We start from the raw sequence: 16,050 nt of genomic DNA on the forward strand, positions 1-16,050 counted from the left end.
ATTTGTTTTCTCGGGCCAGCCTCCCGCAGGCTGTTCTCTCAAAAGCCAAGGAGGTTATGCTTCCACATCATCCTTCCCTGGTCATTTTGGTAAGTAATGGCTTAGCCGTTATGGTCCCGGTCCCCTTACCCGTGGTGATTCTGTTCCATAAGGTCTTCATCTGGCTTATTAGGTCTCTCAGCAGGGGCTCGGTCCTGAGCAGCCTGACTCACAGCAGCTGATAGTCTCTTGCTGCAATCTAGTCGCCTCTTGATTGGCGTGCCGGACCCTGGTTTAGCCTCCTGCTGGCCACGGTGGCATGTTATAAGGGCCTTTGACCACTCGTCCTTCTTAATGGTGAGAGGCGTTATTGTCTCCCCCTGCGACTATGTCCCCAGCGCACAGATCCCACCTTCTGACACCACGTGCTGGCAAATTGCCGGTACTGTTCTTCTGGGGATCTCGCGCTTTCTCTTCTCTGGGTAGGTTTCAGGGCGATATTGCTTGCCTCTGAACCAGTTCTAATCACTCCCTAGTGCCTTGGAAGGGAGTGGAGAGGGACCTGGGCCCGCCTTTCTAACTCCAGGTCCAAACCCAGGGGCCCACTGGGTTGTGGTACCACTGACTACGTTTTCTTCCCTGGTTACTTCCTCTCTATATCCCGTCAGTGCTTGTGAGGGCTTCTCGCTCTCTTCTACACAAGCTTTGTGCCCCTTACTAGGTTTCTGTTGGGCTTCGCAATCCACCGCCCAGCACTTCCTCCCAAACCTTCTATTCTCTTCTGGACAAACTTTCTCTTCTGGCAATCTGCATCTGCTCCATCCAACCTTTCATCCTTCAACTACCACACCCTGTCGAATGAAGCAGGGTTAATCCATGACTGGATTCAGGTGCTCTAACTGGAGTAGGTGCTCTAATTTGGCCACAGCTGTTACTAGTAGTAATCTTAAAAAGCAAACCTGTCCTTCCCTTGGGCAGGGAATAGGCCCCCTGCTAACACTTTATGCTGCCCCTCTGCCATGCTGTATCACAGTCTGAGTGCAGTGGCCACATAAGCACATTAATTTGGCGGGGTGTGCGTCCATGACCAAGGCTAGCGTCAACTTCCGGCAGCTTGCACTGTGGTAGCTATTTCTAGCTATCCCATAGTTCCGCCAGTCTCCCCTGCCCATTGATTCTGGTTGAGATACAATGCCTGATGGGCCAAAATGTTCGAGGGTGTTGATGGTAAATGTCGTCAGTCAATCTCCATCATGAAAAGCATGCAGACAATCATTTGCGCACCCTTTTCCCTGGATTGCCAGGGCAGGCGGCCATAGCATGAGCACTATGGAGCCCATTCAGCCTTTTCAACTGCTACTGTATGGTCTACTGGTGATGCTGTTGACGAGCATGTACTCGCAGTGCTACACAGCAGTCATCCCCTGCCTTTGCAATTAGCAAAGATGGTTACCAGTCATATTGTACCTCTGCTGCTGTCATGCGGGCTCCTGGCTGCCTCGTGAGTCTCCGGGGGGTGCCTGGGAAACAATGAGGAATGACTCCCCATGTCATTTTGTCTTCTTTAAGTATTTGCTCTAAATGAGAGTATTCCTGCTAGATAGTCAGGCAAGTCTACTAATCAGGAGGCAACAGACCACTCCGGACAGGCCCCAGACCTCTCTGCAGAAAATGATGAGCTGCTGTCATTCTAGGCGGGGTGCCCTGTGCACAACGCCACCATGTGACTTCCCTCCTCCCTCACCCCGCCTGGTGGCTTACCGTGGCAGTTTATCCCCCATTGTGTGAGTGAAGTAATAAAGAATGCATGAATAAGAACAACACTGACTTTATTGCCTCTGCCAGCAGAGATCAAAGGAGGGCGAGGGTGGTTGGCTGTACAGCAAAGTAGAGGAATCACCATTCTGCACTTGCTCAGCCTATAGCTGAAATGGAATCTGTGGATAAGCACTAGGATGAAGCACAGCAGGACGAATCCCATTGTTGGGCCTTTGCGTTGACACTGGTAAAATACAAATGTCCAGGTATGTATTTGGGGGTAGTTCAAAACAGCAGCTTAATTTTTATTTGTAGCAAAATGGTAGAGGTCTAAGTATCTGATTTGTGAGCCCTTGGTAGCAAGGGTGGCGCAATCGCGCGGGTGCTCTTGACTGGAGAGCACCTAGCAGAAGCCTCCAGCTGCCACGATATTTCCAGGATGATGAATCGCCATGAACAAAACTTAAAGAAGAAAATGAACTGAGTCATTCCCATTTTTGCCCAGGCGACCCCGGTCAACCTCACGAGGCCAGCCAGGAGCACCCATTGGGGACGACAATGATGGATACCAGTCTCTACCTGTACTGTCTGCCATCCGCAAGGCAGGCAAGGGATGCTGCTGTGTAGTGCTGCAGCACCGCGTTCGGCCAGCAGCATTCCAGTAGACATAAGTGACATTGAAAAAGGCAAGAAACTATTTTTTTCTCCTTTTTTCACCGAGTGGGGGGCGGGACATTATACCTGAACCACCCGCGACAATGTTTTTGACCTTCAGGCTTTGGGAGTCAGGCCCAGAATTCAAATGGTTGGGAGTTGGGAACTGTGATAGCTACATCGTCATTCCCCACCCTCTGTGGATGCGTCCATTGACTCTTGGCTTTCTGGTATGCTTGTCTCAGCTCCTTAAGTTCACGCAGCACTGTGTTGGTCCCTTTGTGGCCCTCTTCCACCATAGCCTTGAGATTTTTTCAAATCGTTTTTGGCAATTCGGTCTTTTGGAATTGAGTCTGATAGAACAGATTCATCTCCCCATACAGAGCATCAGATCAGTAACTTCCTGTAAGAATCCATTTCTGGACTCTTTTTTGAATCTTGGGAGTATGGTCACCTGTGCTGATCAGCGCTCCCACACTGGCCAACAGGAAATAAAATTCAGAAGTTTGCGGGACTTTTCTGTTTACCTGGCCAGTGCATCCGAGTTCAGACTGCTGTCCAAGAACGGTCACAAATGGTGGCAATGTCGGATAGTTCCGGGCCCAATACCATCGAATTTGCAAGCCACACTAACCCTAATCGAAATGACAATGTCGATTCAAAGGCTACTCCCCACATTGAGGAGTACAGAAATCGATTTTAAAAGCCATTTCTATCGAAATAAAGGCTTCGTCGGTTGTGACGGGTGCGGTTAATTCAATTTAATGCTGCCAAATTCGAGATAAACTCGTAGTGTAAACCAGGGCCTGAGTGTGTCGAGGGAGACGAAGGAGCTCTAGGGCCAGAGAGCCCATGAACAAAGGTCAGCTTTTGAGGGAGAGGGATTTCTTTAATTAAAGGAATCAGCCAATGAAGAAGGGAGCTGTCTGCAAGACGGAGAAAGAAAGTGAGAGAGAGAGATTCATGATTCAATAATTTAATTGACCATTTGTAAGTGCGTATAGGTATTCCTTAGAAAAAAAGAGGCCAATTTTAGAGCATATTTGGTTTGTGTGGAGCAGTCCTAAGAGACCAGTTCTTAAACTAACTTTATCAAGATATAGTGCTGTTAATTACCAGGCTCAAATCCACAGGTTTGCGCCTTAAATCCACCCTGACATACGTAAAGATATTGAAGCAGAACTCACCCTACCAGACTGTTAGAAGATGGGTTTTAATCATTGCATACAACTAAAGGCATACCTCTGAATTCACATTCAAAGGAACAGCTATTTTTATTTTTGGATATGGGGATCTCCAAACCTGTAAGAGGACGGTGGTTGGGGATTTCAAGTGTAGGCACAGTCAATGGTTATACTGTTGGACCCCTATCCTAAAACTTTTGGTTATTTTCTAGTATTTCTTTAACTCTCTCTCCTCACACCACACACCTGGTCTCCACGCAGTTATTTGTAGCGTTTAACTATATTTAAATTAATATTGGGTGTAGACAAGCTCTTAGGCACTGACTTGGTGAATCTATAGAAGCATATGTCATAAGTGCTTACTGAATTACTCTGTTTGCTTGATAAATGCTGCATGTAGGAATTCACAGAGTAGATCTTGAAAGAGAGCCTTCTACCTTGGCCCTTCACTAGTGGAGCTCACGCAGTTTTTAAAGTTAATGCTGGCACAAGTCTCAGCCAACCTTGCCCCATTAATAAGTGTAAAGGACAGTATGAAGGAACGAAAAAAGAGAGGGGACATTCACAAAGAACTTTTGCAACTGCAGCTGATTTTAATCCGACGTCAGGAACATTATTTTTGGCATAGGCGAGAAGTGTAGTGAAAACTCATGTTAATACTACACTGTGACCAAGGATGAAGGCTGTAGAGGACCAAATTCTCATACATCGCTGCAATATTTTCCATGCTCCAAAGAGACATTTGTTGTTGCCATATTCCACACAGCACATTCAGTTTTTACTCACCAAAAGCGATATTCCTTGTGAATTTATTTGGCTTTCAGGCTGGATATATTTTTTTGTATTAAGTGTTCACGTAGAAGCCAACTCGGTCTGAGAGAAAGACTGAGAGAAAGGAAAAAAGGAAGGGGTGAAGAGGAGAGGGGAAGAAATGAACTGTTCATTTCCTTTCAAACAACAAGCAACATTCTTTATTGTGTCCTGACCATTCTGAAGAAAGCAAACAATTGAGCGGAATATTAAACAAAAAATTGTATCTTGATTCACTGATCATGTAACAATTCCTGAAGCAGTGCAGCTGGGGGCCAGATTCTGCCACCCTTGTTCATGCTGAGGGTTATTTTCTTCCCCACATGGTCCCATTTACGTCAGTGGAAATACTTAGGGAGTAAATTAATACGCAGTGTGAATAAGGGGAGCAGAATCTGTCCTGTAGGCATCATTACTGAAGTTAATGTAATCAATGTCCAATATACAATGATAATTATGTATTATACATAAGCTCCTACCATGTTAGTACAGAATCATTATTATTATATATTTATAGTAGAGTAGCCTCTACAGAGCTCCAATGGGAACAGGCCCCACTGTGCTAGGCACTGTACAAATACATAGTAAGAGCCTTCGGGCATGAGAGAGAAGAACAAAAGGGACAGGCTTTTGGAATTTAGGGTATGTCTACACTATGGGATTATTCCGATTATCCCGTAGCTATCCCATAGTCCCCGCAGTCTCCCCTGCCCATTGGAATTCTGGGTTGAGATCACAATGCCTGATGGGGCAAAAACAGTGTCGAGGGTGATTCTGGGTAAATGTCGTCACTCAATCCTCCCTCCATGAAAGCAATGGCAGACAATCATTTTGCGCCCTTTTCCCTGGATTGCTCAGGCAGACGGCATAGCATGGCACCCATGGAGCCCATTCAGCCTTTTTTCCACTGTCACTGTATGTCTACTGGATGCTGCTGACAGATGCAGTACTGCAGTGCTACACAGCAGTATCCCCTTGCCTTTGCAAGTTGACAATGATGGTTACCAGTCATATTGTACCATCTGCTGCTGTCATGGGAGCTCCTGGCTGGCCTCGGTGAGGTCAGCCAGGGGTGCATGGAAAAAATGAGAATGACTCCTCAGGTCATTCTCTTCTTTAAGTTTTGTCTAATGGAGAGTCAGTCATGCCTAGAATATCAGGCAAGTCTACTAAAGAACCAGAGAGGCAAACAGACACTCCGGGACAGAGTCCCAGACATCCTGCAGAAATGATGAGCTGCATGTCATTCTAGGGGGGTGCCCCTGCAACAACCCCACCCATTGCTTCCCTCCTCCCCCACTCCTCCTGGGCTACCGTGGCAGTTATCCCCCCATTTGTGTGATGAAGTAATAAAGAATGCATGAATAAGAAACAACACTGACTTTATTGCCTCTGCAATCAGAGATAAAACGGGGGGGAGACAGCTTCCAGCTGCTATGATATTCCAGGGAGGACTGAATCTCCATGAGACATTAAAGCGGGGGGGGAGGGGAGCACAGCCTCCAGCTGCTATGATATTCCAGGCAAGACTGAATCTCCAGGAGACAAAGCTTAAAGAAAGGAATAACCGAGAGTCATTCCCATTTTTGCCCTTTCGCCCCCAGCCGACCTCACCGAGGCCAGCCACCCAGAAGCACTCACGGGATGACGATGATGGATACAAGTCAGATTGTATCGTCTGCCATCAGGGAGGGCAGGCTTATATAAAGGGCTTCATTGTGTGGACAGGTGCAGGATTAATGCGATTTAACACTGGTAAATTCGATATAAACTCATAGTATGAACCAAGCCTTACAGTCTAAATAGACAAGACAAAGGGTGGGAGGGGAAAGGCGAGGCAATCAGAAGTGAAGTGACTTGCCTTAGGCCACACTGCAAGCCAGTGGCAGAGCCTAAAATAGAACCAAGATCTCTTGGATCTGAGTCCAGTGCCCTATCCCCTGGACCACGCTGCTTATTCAAATCATAGTAATTTCAGATCCAAGAGACGAGAAACATGTTCCCCAAATCTGGAATACCCATCTAGTTGCTGGTCTTACTGAAACAAGAATATATGCTGTTTAAAGCATTCAGGCTTTAAGCAAGCAAGAAAAAAAATGGCAATGTCTATTTTTCACAAGTCTCAAGCTGAGCTTTTTCAGTATCACTACAGTAACACAGTGAGACAGGCAAGATTAGCAAATAATCCTATGCTCCAAGAGATTAGTCCAGCAGTATCTTATCTCACACAGGACTTCTGTGGTGGTGAACATTATAGTATCCGAGTTGTCATAAACAGATAGCTAAGGGTTAATGTCTCTTTCACCTGGAAAGGGTTAACAAACAACACCTGACCAGAGGACCAATCAGGAAACAAGATACTTTCAAATCTCAAGGGAGGGAAGCCTTTGTTTGTGGTTTTTGGGCTTTGCTTCGTCTCTCTCAGGTCTGGACGGGACTAGTGTGCAACCAGTTTTCTGCAATCTCCAGTGCTACAGGTCTCTTATATATATGCAGAATAGTGATACTGAGTAAAAAGGAGGTATAGTTTTTTGATTATTCTGCATTTGCAACTGTGTATCTGGCTGGTAGAGTTTTAATGTGTATTCGCGGTGAAAGTTTATTAAAATGTATTTCTGCTGGAGAAAGCTTCTTTCTATTGTCTATAAGCCGAAAGACCCGTAATATTTACCATCTAGATTACAAAAGATAACTTTACTTTTTTTCTTTCTTTTTATTAAAAGTTTGCTTTTTAAGATCTGTTTGATTTTTCCCTAGTTGAGCTCAAGGAATTGAGTCTGTACTCACCAGGGAATTGGTGGGGAGAAGGGAAAGATGAAATTTCCTCATTGGTTTTAGCATTCACGGAGGCTTGAATCTGTATTGCCCCTTTGTTCTTGGGTGAGGTAGGAGAGAGAGCAGTAAAGGTGGAAGCCTCTGTTTTAAGATTCAAGGAGTTTGGATCACAGTATCTTCCAGGGTAACCCAGGGAGGGAAAGCCTAGGAGAGGTACTGGTGAAGGAAAGAGTTTATTTTCCTTGTATTAAGATCCAGGGGGTTTGGATCCTGGGGGTCCCCAGGGAAGGTTTTGGGGAGACCAGAGTTTATCAGGTACTCAGAATCCTGATTGGTGGCAACATATCAGATCTAAGCTGGTAATTAAGCTTAGAGGATTTCATGCTAGTACCTCATTTTTGGACTCTAAGGTTTAGATTGAGGAAAGTATACTATGACACGAGTGCTCACAAACATTAATGAATATATTTTCACAGCAACCCCATGAAACGAGGTGGCATTATTTCTATTTTACAGATGGGAAACTAAGGCACTGAGACATTAATGTCAAAAGTATACACTAAATACACTTCTACCCCAATATAACGCTGTCCTCGGTAGCGAAAAAATCTTACCGCGTTATAGGTGAAACTGCGTTATATCAGACTTGCTTTGATCCACCGGCATGCGCAGTTCTGCCCCACCAGAGCACTGCTTTACTGCATTATATCTGAATTTGTGTTATATTGGGTTGCGTTATATCAGGGTAAAGGTGTATTGGATGATCAACTTGAAAATCTAAGGGTCTTTTGAGGGCATTTAACACTGTATAGTTCTTTTTTGTTCGGAATATAGTCTCACAGACTTCAGTTGCAGTCAGCACTTCTGCAAATCTGATCTCCAGGATGTCAAATAGGGCATCCAGAAAATGAAGTACATACATTTAGTGACCTCCTGTGAAAAGTTTGGTTCAAGTCACTTGCACAGGATTGCACAGGAACTCTGTGACAGAGGCAAGGATAGAATCCATTTCTACAGACCACCGTTCAACTGTCATAATCACAAGACTGTCCTTTATCTTCCTGCATTACACCTTCCAACTTCTGGAACAAATAAGCTTCATTCACTAAACAAACCTGATTCATTCTCCAACCACCATCCATCGCTTTACAGGCTGTATATGTATAAAGGTCGATGGCAAGCAATAAGTTTTAAAAGACAGATGCCTAAATAGAGCATGCAAAATATGCACACATATGTAAAAGAAAATAATTATGAATGCAAAATACACAACTGTACATGCATGTAGGTATTCACATAAAGATGTTTGTAAGAGCAATTAATTTTTCTAGTGTATGTATGAACATTTTTTGAAATTGTTTGAATTTTTTTTAATTTGGTCCTGAAAATGTGTCTTTGGTTTATATTAGTGCAGGGAAATCTGAATAACCCTAAGAGCATAAAAACTCCATTTCTCGCCTGTTTGGAAATTCCACATGCAATTTCTCCAAATTTTCACCAACAAAAAAAATCGCCTGTGGACTGAAAATAAGCCTGAGAAATTTTATCCCAGTAGGTCATTTTTTCTGGAAAGTGGTAAGTATCTAAAAAAAGGGGGCTTTGAATGAATGTGCTTCCTGAACCATGACTGTAGGCTCAAACGTATATTGAAATTCTATCAACCATTTAGTCTAGTTAGAAGGTAACAGACACACCGTAATGAAAAGGACATGTATGCCAAAGTGTGTGGTGTGGACTTTTGGTTCTGTGTGTAGTTGGTTGGGGTTTTCTGTTTGGTTTGTTGTTTCTTTTGGTAGCCTGTAAAACAAAGGTATTGAGGTGATAAGTGCCTGAAAGTACGAACAGCACAGAAAAATCTAACTCATCTCACTTTAAATAGAAGTGTAGAGGACAATAGTAGACAGAAATTCTGGCTGCCGCAAGCATCCTTTTTTCAAGTCTCATTTGTTAAATAATGTAACACTCTAATGGGACGTTTCTCTGTCATTCTTGTTCACCTGCCTATTAAATCTAAAATAGAATACCTGCATTTTACAACTATTTATCTCTTTCTGGTTCTTTTTAAATTGTACTTGTAACATAGGGACTGCCATGCAATTTTAAAGAAAACAAGCTGCTAGAGATGCTCAGAAATTATGGTTCTGATACTGGTTCTGACACTGGGGAGTTGGACCTACTTCATTTACTGGGACAGCCATTCTGTGACACACATTAAAATTCAGTGGATGTTGGGAGACTAATTCTGTTAGGTTCTTTGAAAATTATGGCCTATATATGCAAGTTGTGCAATTACCTTGACCAAAGAGATGGAAGCTCTTCTTGTAAATCAATATTAAAGTCTTCAAACACTTTCTGTGCTTTTTGAAACTCTTCTTCTGCCTATAACAAAGCAAGACATGTTGGCTTTTATTCTCCAAACACAGTGAAACTACATGAATTTGTTTTTCTATTAACAAAAGAAGAGAGTGTAGTTCAAACTACTGTTGTTTATGATAGTTGTATAAAATTCACTTGTTTCATTTTGCAAAGGCTACTGCAAACATTTTTGTATTGTTTGGCTTGCATAGGTTTGAATCTCAGGCATTTCTAGTTCCAAAATATACAACCAAAACCGAAAGAAGTCACCTCTTTTTGTGTCAAAATGTGCAAAATCACAAGTTCCAGGAGGTTTCAGTGGAAATAATAAATTGGCCCATCTTTACTGTAGAGGTTCAGAGCTTCTCTAAACCTTTGGGTGAACCTTTGCTGAGTCTTGCATTTGCAACAAAACTGAAAACCAGCAATTTTCCAAAGAACTCACATTGTAAAGTTATTTTCTCAGTTATACTATTTACACTCTTTTTCTTATTTATTTACAGAGTGATAGACAATATTCTGAAGAATGTAATAATCCAGGGCAAGATCCTGCAACCCTCATTCATGTGAGCAGATGCTGTTAAATCAGTGGGACTACACATATGATTATGGGCTGTAGATGAACCCCTTCATGGTGGTCTCATCTCATAAAGGGTGCAACTGATCCCTGTACAAAGGGCAAGCACAAGGCCTATGCACCCCTTAAATCCCACTGCAACTCAAAATAGGACTTAAATGGGACTCGCTCCTGCAAGAAGTTGAGCACTCTGGCCCTGATCTAGCAAAGTGCATAACGTGTTTAAACGTCAGCATGCGAGCAGTCCCATTTTCTGAAATGGAAGAGAACAGACTTTATACTATCCACTGTGCAGAAATAAATGTCATCCAAACTCAGGACCTCTGCTGCCAGTAACATTATTATTTAAAGACATACCCTACCTTTGTAATTCTGCTTTCATCTCTTCTTTTTGAGCTCTGCAAGGCTTCCAAGTGATGTCTTGCACTGTCATAGTCCACCAGCTTTCTGCTTCGCTTTGCAATGCGAGTCTGCAAAAAAAATTCAGTACTATTTTGCCACACATCCAAGCAATCTGAGAGGGAACTTTAATTTAATTAGCTTTAATTTGTCTGATTATTTACTCTCTCAATTGCAATCTAAACTTTATTTATCATAATATTGCACAGTGAAAGCACATTTGGTGAAAGAGATAATTTAGGTAATTTATTATTTTAATAAGGAACCTATTTATTGAGAAATAAGGGTGTGACAAGAGATGTGTGCATGCAGAGTTTGCAGGACTGGAATCTCACATATCAATTTCATAATATATGAACAGCAGTGTGAATGGACTCATTAAGCTATACTATAATGGTATCACAAACTAAGTTCCCTTTCATATTACACAGTGAATTTAATGATTAATATATATTAACTTTTTTCAGAGTTAAGAAAAATGCTGAAAACACACTTCTCAGTATGACTTCTTTGAATATATAACAAATAAATTTAATTTTGACATCACATAATGGGAATGCTAACTAAGCCACTGTAGGTATCATAGGACCTGTCATAATACTAAAAAAGGTGCCTTGGAAAATTGCTGACACTACAGTAATGCCTATTGTATATACATTTCCTTTTATAATACTGTGGACCAGATCCCAGGCTGCAGCTAAAAAGAACAGGGCACAGCTCAGGAACAGGAGTGGGACTTTATCTCACCTTGAGCACCCAGGACCCTAGGTTGTCCTGGTGCTAATGTAGTCCCTGGTGTCAATTATAGCAGGGACTGAATATGCAACCCTTACTCACAGCTGAAGATCATCCCTTCATAAGGAAGGTCTGGCTGTGTCCCCTTTTTCCTGGCTATTTTTCCTGTGCCAGCAGCCTGGGGAGTCTGAAGTCACTAAGCTGGCTCTATGCCCCACTAAGATGCCTCAGTACTACTGGAATCTTCTAGTAGCTGGCTAAAATGACTTCAGAGCAGCTTTGCACCAATGGCAAGATGTAAAGTTGACCCAGCATATCAGAAGATCTGCCCCTGTGTCTCAAATGAGACTGTAAGTAAACTTGCCAGTTATGGTGGTGATTTTTGCAATATGGCTGCCTGTTTTATAGAAAGTCATTGAGTCCACTCTTTCCTTTCAAATAAGCACTGAACAGCCCTTAGACGACAATTTTGAGAGTCACTATTAGCATAGGCCTGATTCAAACCAGCAACACAGAAGCAAAAGGACTAAATTAATCACAGGCACGAGTGGCTGCACCTCAGTCAGTCAATCATGGGTGAAAGCTTGAGATCCAATTCCACAGTATCTGAAGCCATCTAATCTGTCTATGGCTCTTAAAATGGATGGTGTTAACATAAGCTGGCTACAGCTTTGATGGTATCCATAAAAGTAACACATCAAGATGTTTGATTACAAAGATTGCTCCAAATTCAGTTCAATTCCCCATTTCAATACATTTTGAATAGCATTTCATGGTGAAAACAAAGCTGAACCCAGCATTTCTTGAAATATCAGAACACATGCCTTTAACAAGTACCACCAAGAGCTGTAGCCAGTATTGACTGGCTTTAACTGAGTCCTGTTTTAGTGTGTACTTCAGCTGTCAATGCCACAAAATGGTAACCTTAAATTTCAGCCAACCACAGTAGAAACTAAACATTTCTGCCCTTCTGAACAAAGCTGAAATCTTTATTTATTTTTTGATGCTTTGGAATAAGTATCCAACGGATGGCATCTGCCTGGCAACTAAATGTGTCAGGACTGCTTTCAAAATTTACGGTATCATCCAGTTATAACAGTCTCCTTCCTCATCGTCTATTGGGTTAGGGGGCTGTTTTCCTTAAAGTTCCATCTCTTCTTTAGTCGTGTACTTATTATGCAGTCCTCCACTTTACACTGTTGATCATCACAGCCATGCTCCAAGGCCCCAGCCCAACACAGCACTTAAGCATTTGATTAACTTTAAGCATGTTAATAGTCCTATTGTCTTCAAGTGTTAAACTTTGTGATTCAGTGTTTTACATTATTGAAATTTCATATGATTTGGGTGCATGCTACTTTGAAATCCTTACAGGGAAGACAGAATTAAAAGGGGACTTGGGGAGTGTATGTTTTGATTTGTATAATAGCAGTCTCTACTGAGATGTATTGCAAAGCTTTTGTGATTTGATCAAGCCACAGAAACCATTTATTGCTTCAAATTCAACAAAGAAAACAAGTGACTCAAACATCCAGAGGTGCATCTAACCAAGAAAAGAATAATGACAGAATTCTTCTGATTCTAATAATTCTGCTGTAACACTTTGGGCTCAAGGCCTTGCTCCAGCACTGCTGAAGTCAGTGGTAGTTATGCCAGCAGAAAAGACCTACATAAAAGTCTGAAATACAAAGGCTAATTTAAGAACATTAAATGGTGCTACTGCATAACACTTAATTTTGTTCACTCAAGAAAATAGCATAGACTATGAATGGAATTTGCTTACAGAATTAGATGTGTTACAGTCCACATGAGAGCTGGCTTCCTGCATATTCTTTATTTCATTTCTCTCATGATTATGACTCAATAGTAATTGGTAACCTTTTAATTCTTCCTTCTATAAAAATGTATTACTGTACTTTGATATCAGGAAACTGTCCCAGGTATGTGTCCAGGGTCAGCAATGATCCATCCACCAGCTTTTGATGAAAGTCTTCCCAGAGCACATCACATTTCTGTAAAGAAAGAAATGAGATACAGAGAAACACAGTTGACAATCACTTAAAATTTAGGGGAAACACATATGTAAATGGCAACACTTAATTCTCCTGGAATCTTATAATGTTCTTCCTGCAAAAATCAGAATTTAGTTGTGAAATGGATAAAAAAAACTTCGGCGTGAGTTTTAATTTACGATAGAATAAATTTAACTCCAGTAATCAATTAAAAAATGTTGCAGTCTTCAAAGTAATAGCAGTCTTGGAAAGTCATGAATCCAAGCTTTGTAGGGTTACTACTGATTCTAGCAGGCCAGGAGTCCCAAAATCAAAGTTACTCTATTTCCCACCTATAAATAGGTTCACTGATATGTACATCATAACCTCTCCTCTAATGAGCAGCAAAACACAACTAAAACCAAAATAAAACAAAATGAATAAAAGGATGGTTCCTTCATCCACTAGAGTGATTTGTAACCTCAGTTTTGATTTTTCAGTAAAATGTACGGACAATGGAGAAATTGGGTTTAGTTTATTTTACAGTATTTTATTTTAACAGTTGTTTTCTGGTTGAGTATTCTTCCAGACCAGGGGAAGTCATATATTCCCCATATTTGTTTCTCTCTGCCTATCATTAATAGAGCATTTTGAAGGCAAATGGCTGGCACAAACAGTTCTGCCTCATAGAACTCAAAGGATCTGTAAGTCAGAAAATTTGGATTCAGGACAGAAACCACTGCTACTCCAACGGACAAAAAGTCCCATTCTTCACATCAACTTCACATCACATCCATTCTTTGCATCAGCTGGGGGCTAGCTCACACCCATGTAAAATCGTGGGGGAACTGCCAGAATATGCTCCTTGGAATTCTCCTGTCATTGAGCATGTTAATGCAGCTGGACTGATTAGGATTACTATGGAGAAATGAGTGACATCTCATGCCAGATGCAAAGTTCCGCTGCTGCTGCTGCTACAGATCAGTGCTTTTAAAATCTCCTGGAACTTGGTTTCTCAATCTTGGGATTTGAACACGTGTCAGGGGGGTCACAATCACTCTGCTCCTCTCATGTTTCTAAATGGGAGGGGGATCCCACCTAGATCTCACCTAGATAAGAAGGAAGTTTTGTGGTAATCCTGGTAATGGGAAGAGTGAGAACCATTGCTCTACAGGATCCATGGGCAAGCAGCAGTCCTGAAGGCTATTTTCTTGTGACACTGTTTACTCATTCTGTACCACAAGACAGATATATTGTAAATGCAGTATGACACAAGATGCCAGAATTTATTTTATCTATTTCCGACCTTAATTGCAGACTCTAATGAATAATACTCCATTAATAATCCATTAATCACACTTAAAAATCCATATTTATTAACACAATATTTAATTACAGTTGTGTAAAAAGCAGCAAAGCATTAGATCATAGCAAGCAATAGCAATTATGGTACATTGGCATTTGAAAATAGTTTGCTGCAACACATTTAAATAAATTAAAATCTTGGAGGTTTTCAAAAAGTTAATGGGACTGAAAAGCACTTGCTGAATAAATAATTAGTGCTTCAAATCACCTTCTCTCCTCACATAAAGATCAAGGTAATTTAGATGGAACAATTTAGGAATAATTGCCTGTGGACTTGACAAGGTAAGCATATTCTCCTAAACTGTATTTTCAGCAATGCATAAATCCATAACATCACATCCAAATTTCAGATTAAATTGGAAAAGACTCAGCTATAGAAACTACAGTGTGTCATGTGTTACCCTGTTTGAGACTGTACTCACACAGGTGGGGAAATAGAAAATTTATCCTGTATGTAACAGAGACCAAAACCCAGCTGTGTTCTCAGGTAAACTACTGTGACTCCAGGGTAACTCCTCTTAAATCAGTGGGAATAATTTGGATCTACACCAGTGTGAGGTGGATCTGCTAAGCAGGGGACTACAACTCACATCACCCCCTCTCCACTGCACTTCCCTACCTATTTCCATTATTGGAGCTCAGGGGAAAACATATCAGAGGGGTAGCCGTGTTAGTCTGGATCTGTAAAAACAACATCCAACGAAGTGGGTTTTCACCCACAAAAGCTCATGCTTCAATACCTCTGTTAGTCTATAAGGTGCCGCAGGACTCTTTGCTGCTATTACAGGGGAAGATCATCAGGGTTGTTCATTTCTACCCACCAAGTAGGCCTCATACCTCTGGCTCCTGCCCTTTACATCCTGCCAGCCAAATTTGCCATTTGGAATCCCATTGCTGACACCAGTGTAAATTAATAGGGTTTCTTAGGACTGGCCTACACCAAGTCCCTAAGGTTCCAGTGGTATGCCAGGCGCACCAAGATGCAGAGGCAAGCACTGCGGTCTTGTAGGTGTTAGCCCTCGTGGGATTCAATAACCACTCAGACCCATGGCTATGTGAACGGGTATTTTACAGGGCTGGTAGGCAAGGAAATGGTTGCAAATACCCTAGTTGTAGAGACTTAAACAGTCACAGTTCAAAGTGAGCAATAATGGTTCTTATTCAGGTCCCTGGGGCAGTCTACCTGAGAGACTGGGCTCCCATTCCTAGTGTCTGAGGTGCCATCTCCAGTTCAGTTTCCATTCAAACAAACAGGAGCTTGCAGACTAGTCTCAGTCAGTGTCCCTCATTGAGACCCCTCTTGTCACGGAGTTCTTGGGCAACGCTCTGGAACTGCTCCCCACAAAGCCAGTCAGAACTTTGGGGAGCCTCCTCTCCCTTGGAGCAGACTTTTTCAGGGCAAGAAGCTCACATGTCTTCACCTCCTGGGTCTCTGCTTGGAGCATTTAGCATCCTCTGCCCCTCCGTG

The 16,050-nt window shown here is 42.1% G+C and overlaps 1 protein-coding gene across 2 annotated transcripts in view; it reads right to left on the reverse strand.

Annotated features, from left to right (window-relative positions):
- AMPH (amphiphysin) overlaps nt 1–16,050 on the reverse strand; it is a 212,692-nt gene that overhangs the window by 80,854 nt on the left and 115,788 nt on the right. For both annotated transcript variants that reach the window (XM_075062593.1, XM_075062592.1), the window contains exons 5-7: nt 13,143–13,238; nt 10,455–10,562; nt 9,454–9,539 (exon numbers count right to left, since the gene is read on the reverse strand). In XM_075062593.1, coding sequence (XP_074918694.1) covers nt 9,454–9,539; nt 10,455–10,562; nt 13,143–13,238 — 290 coding nt within the window. The remainder of the gene's footprint in view (nt 1–9,453; nt 9,540–10,454; nt 10,563–13,142; nt 13,239–16,050) is intronic.

Source organism: Chelonoidis abingdonii, chromosome 2, assembly GCF_003597395.2.
Source record: "Chelonoidis abingdonii isolate Lonesome George chromosome 2, CheloAbing_2.0, whole genome shotgun sequence".
NCBI lineage: Eukaryota > Metazoa > Chordata > Testudines > Testudinidae > Chelonoidis > Chelonoidis abingdonii.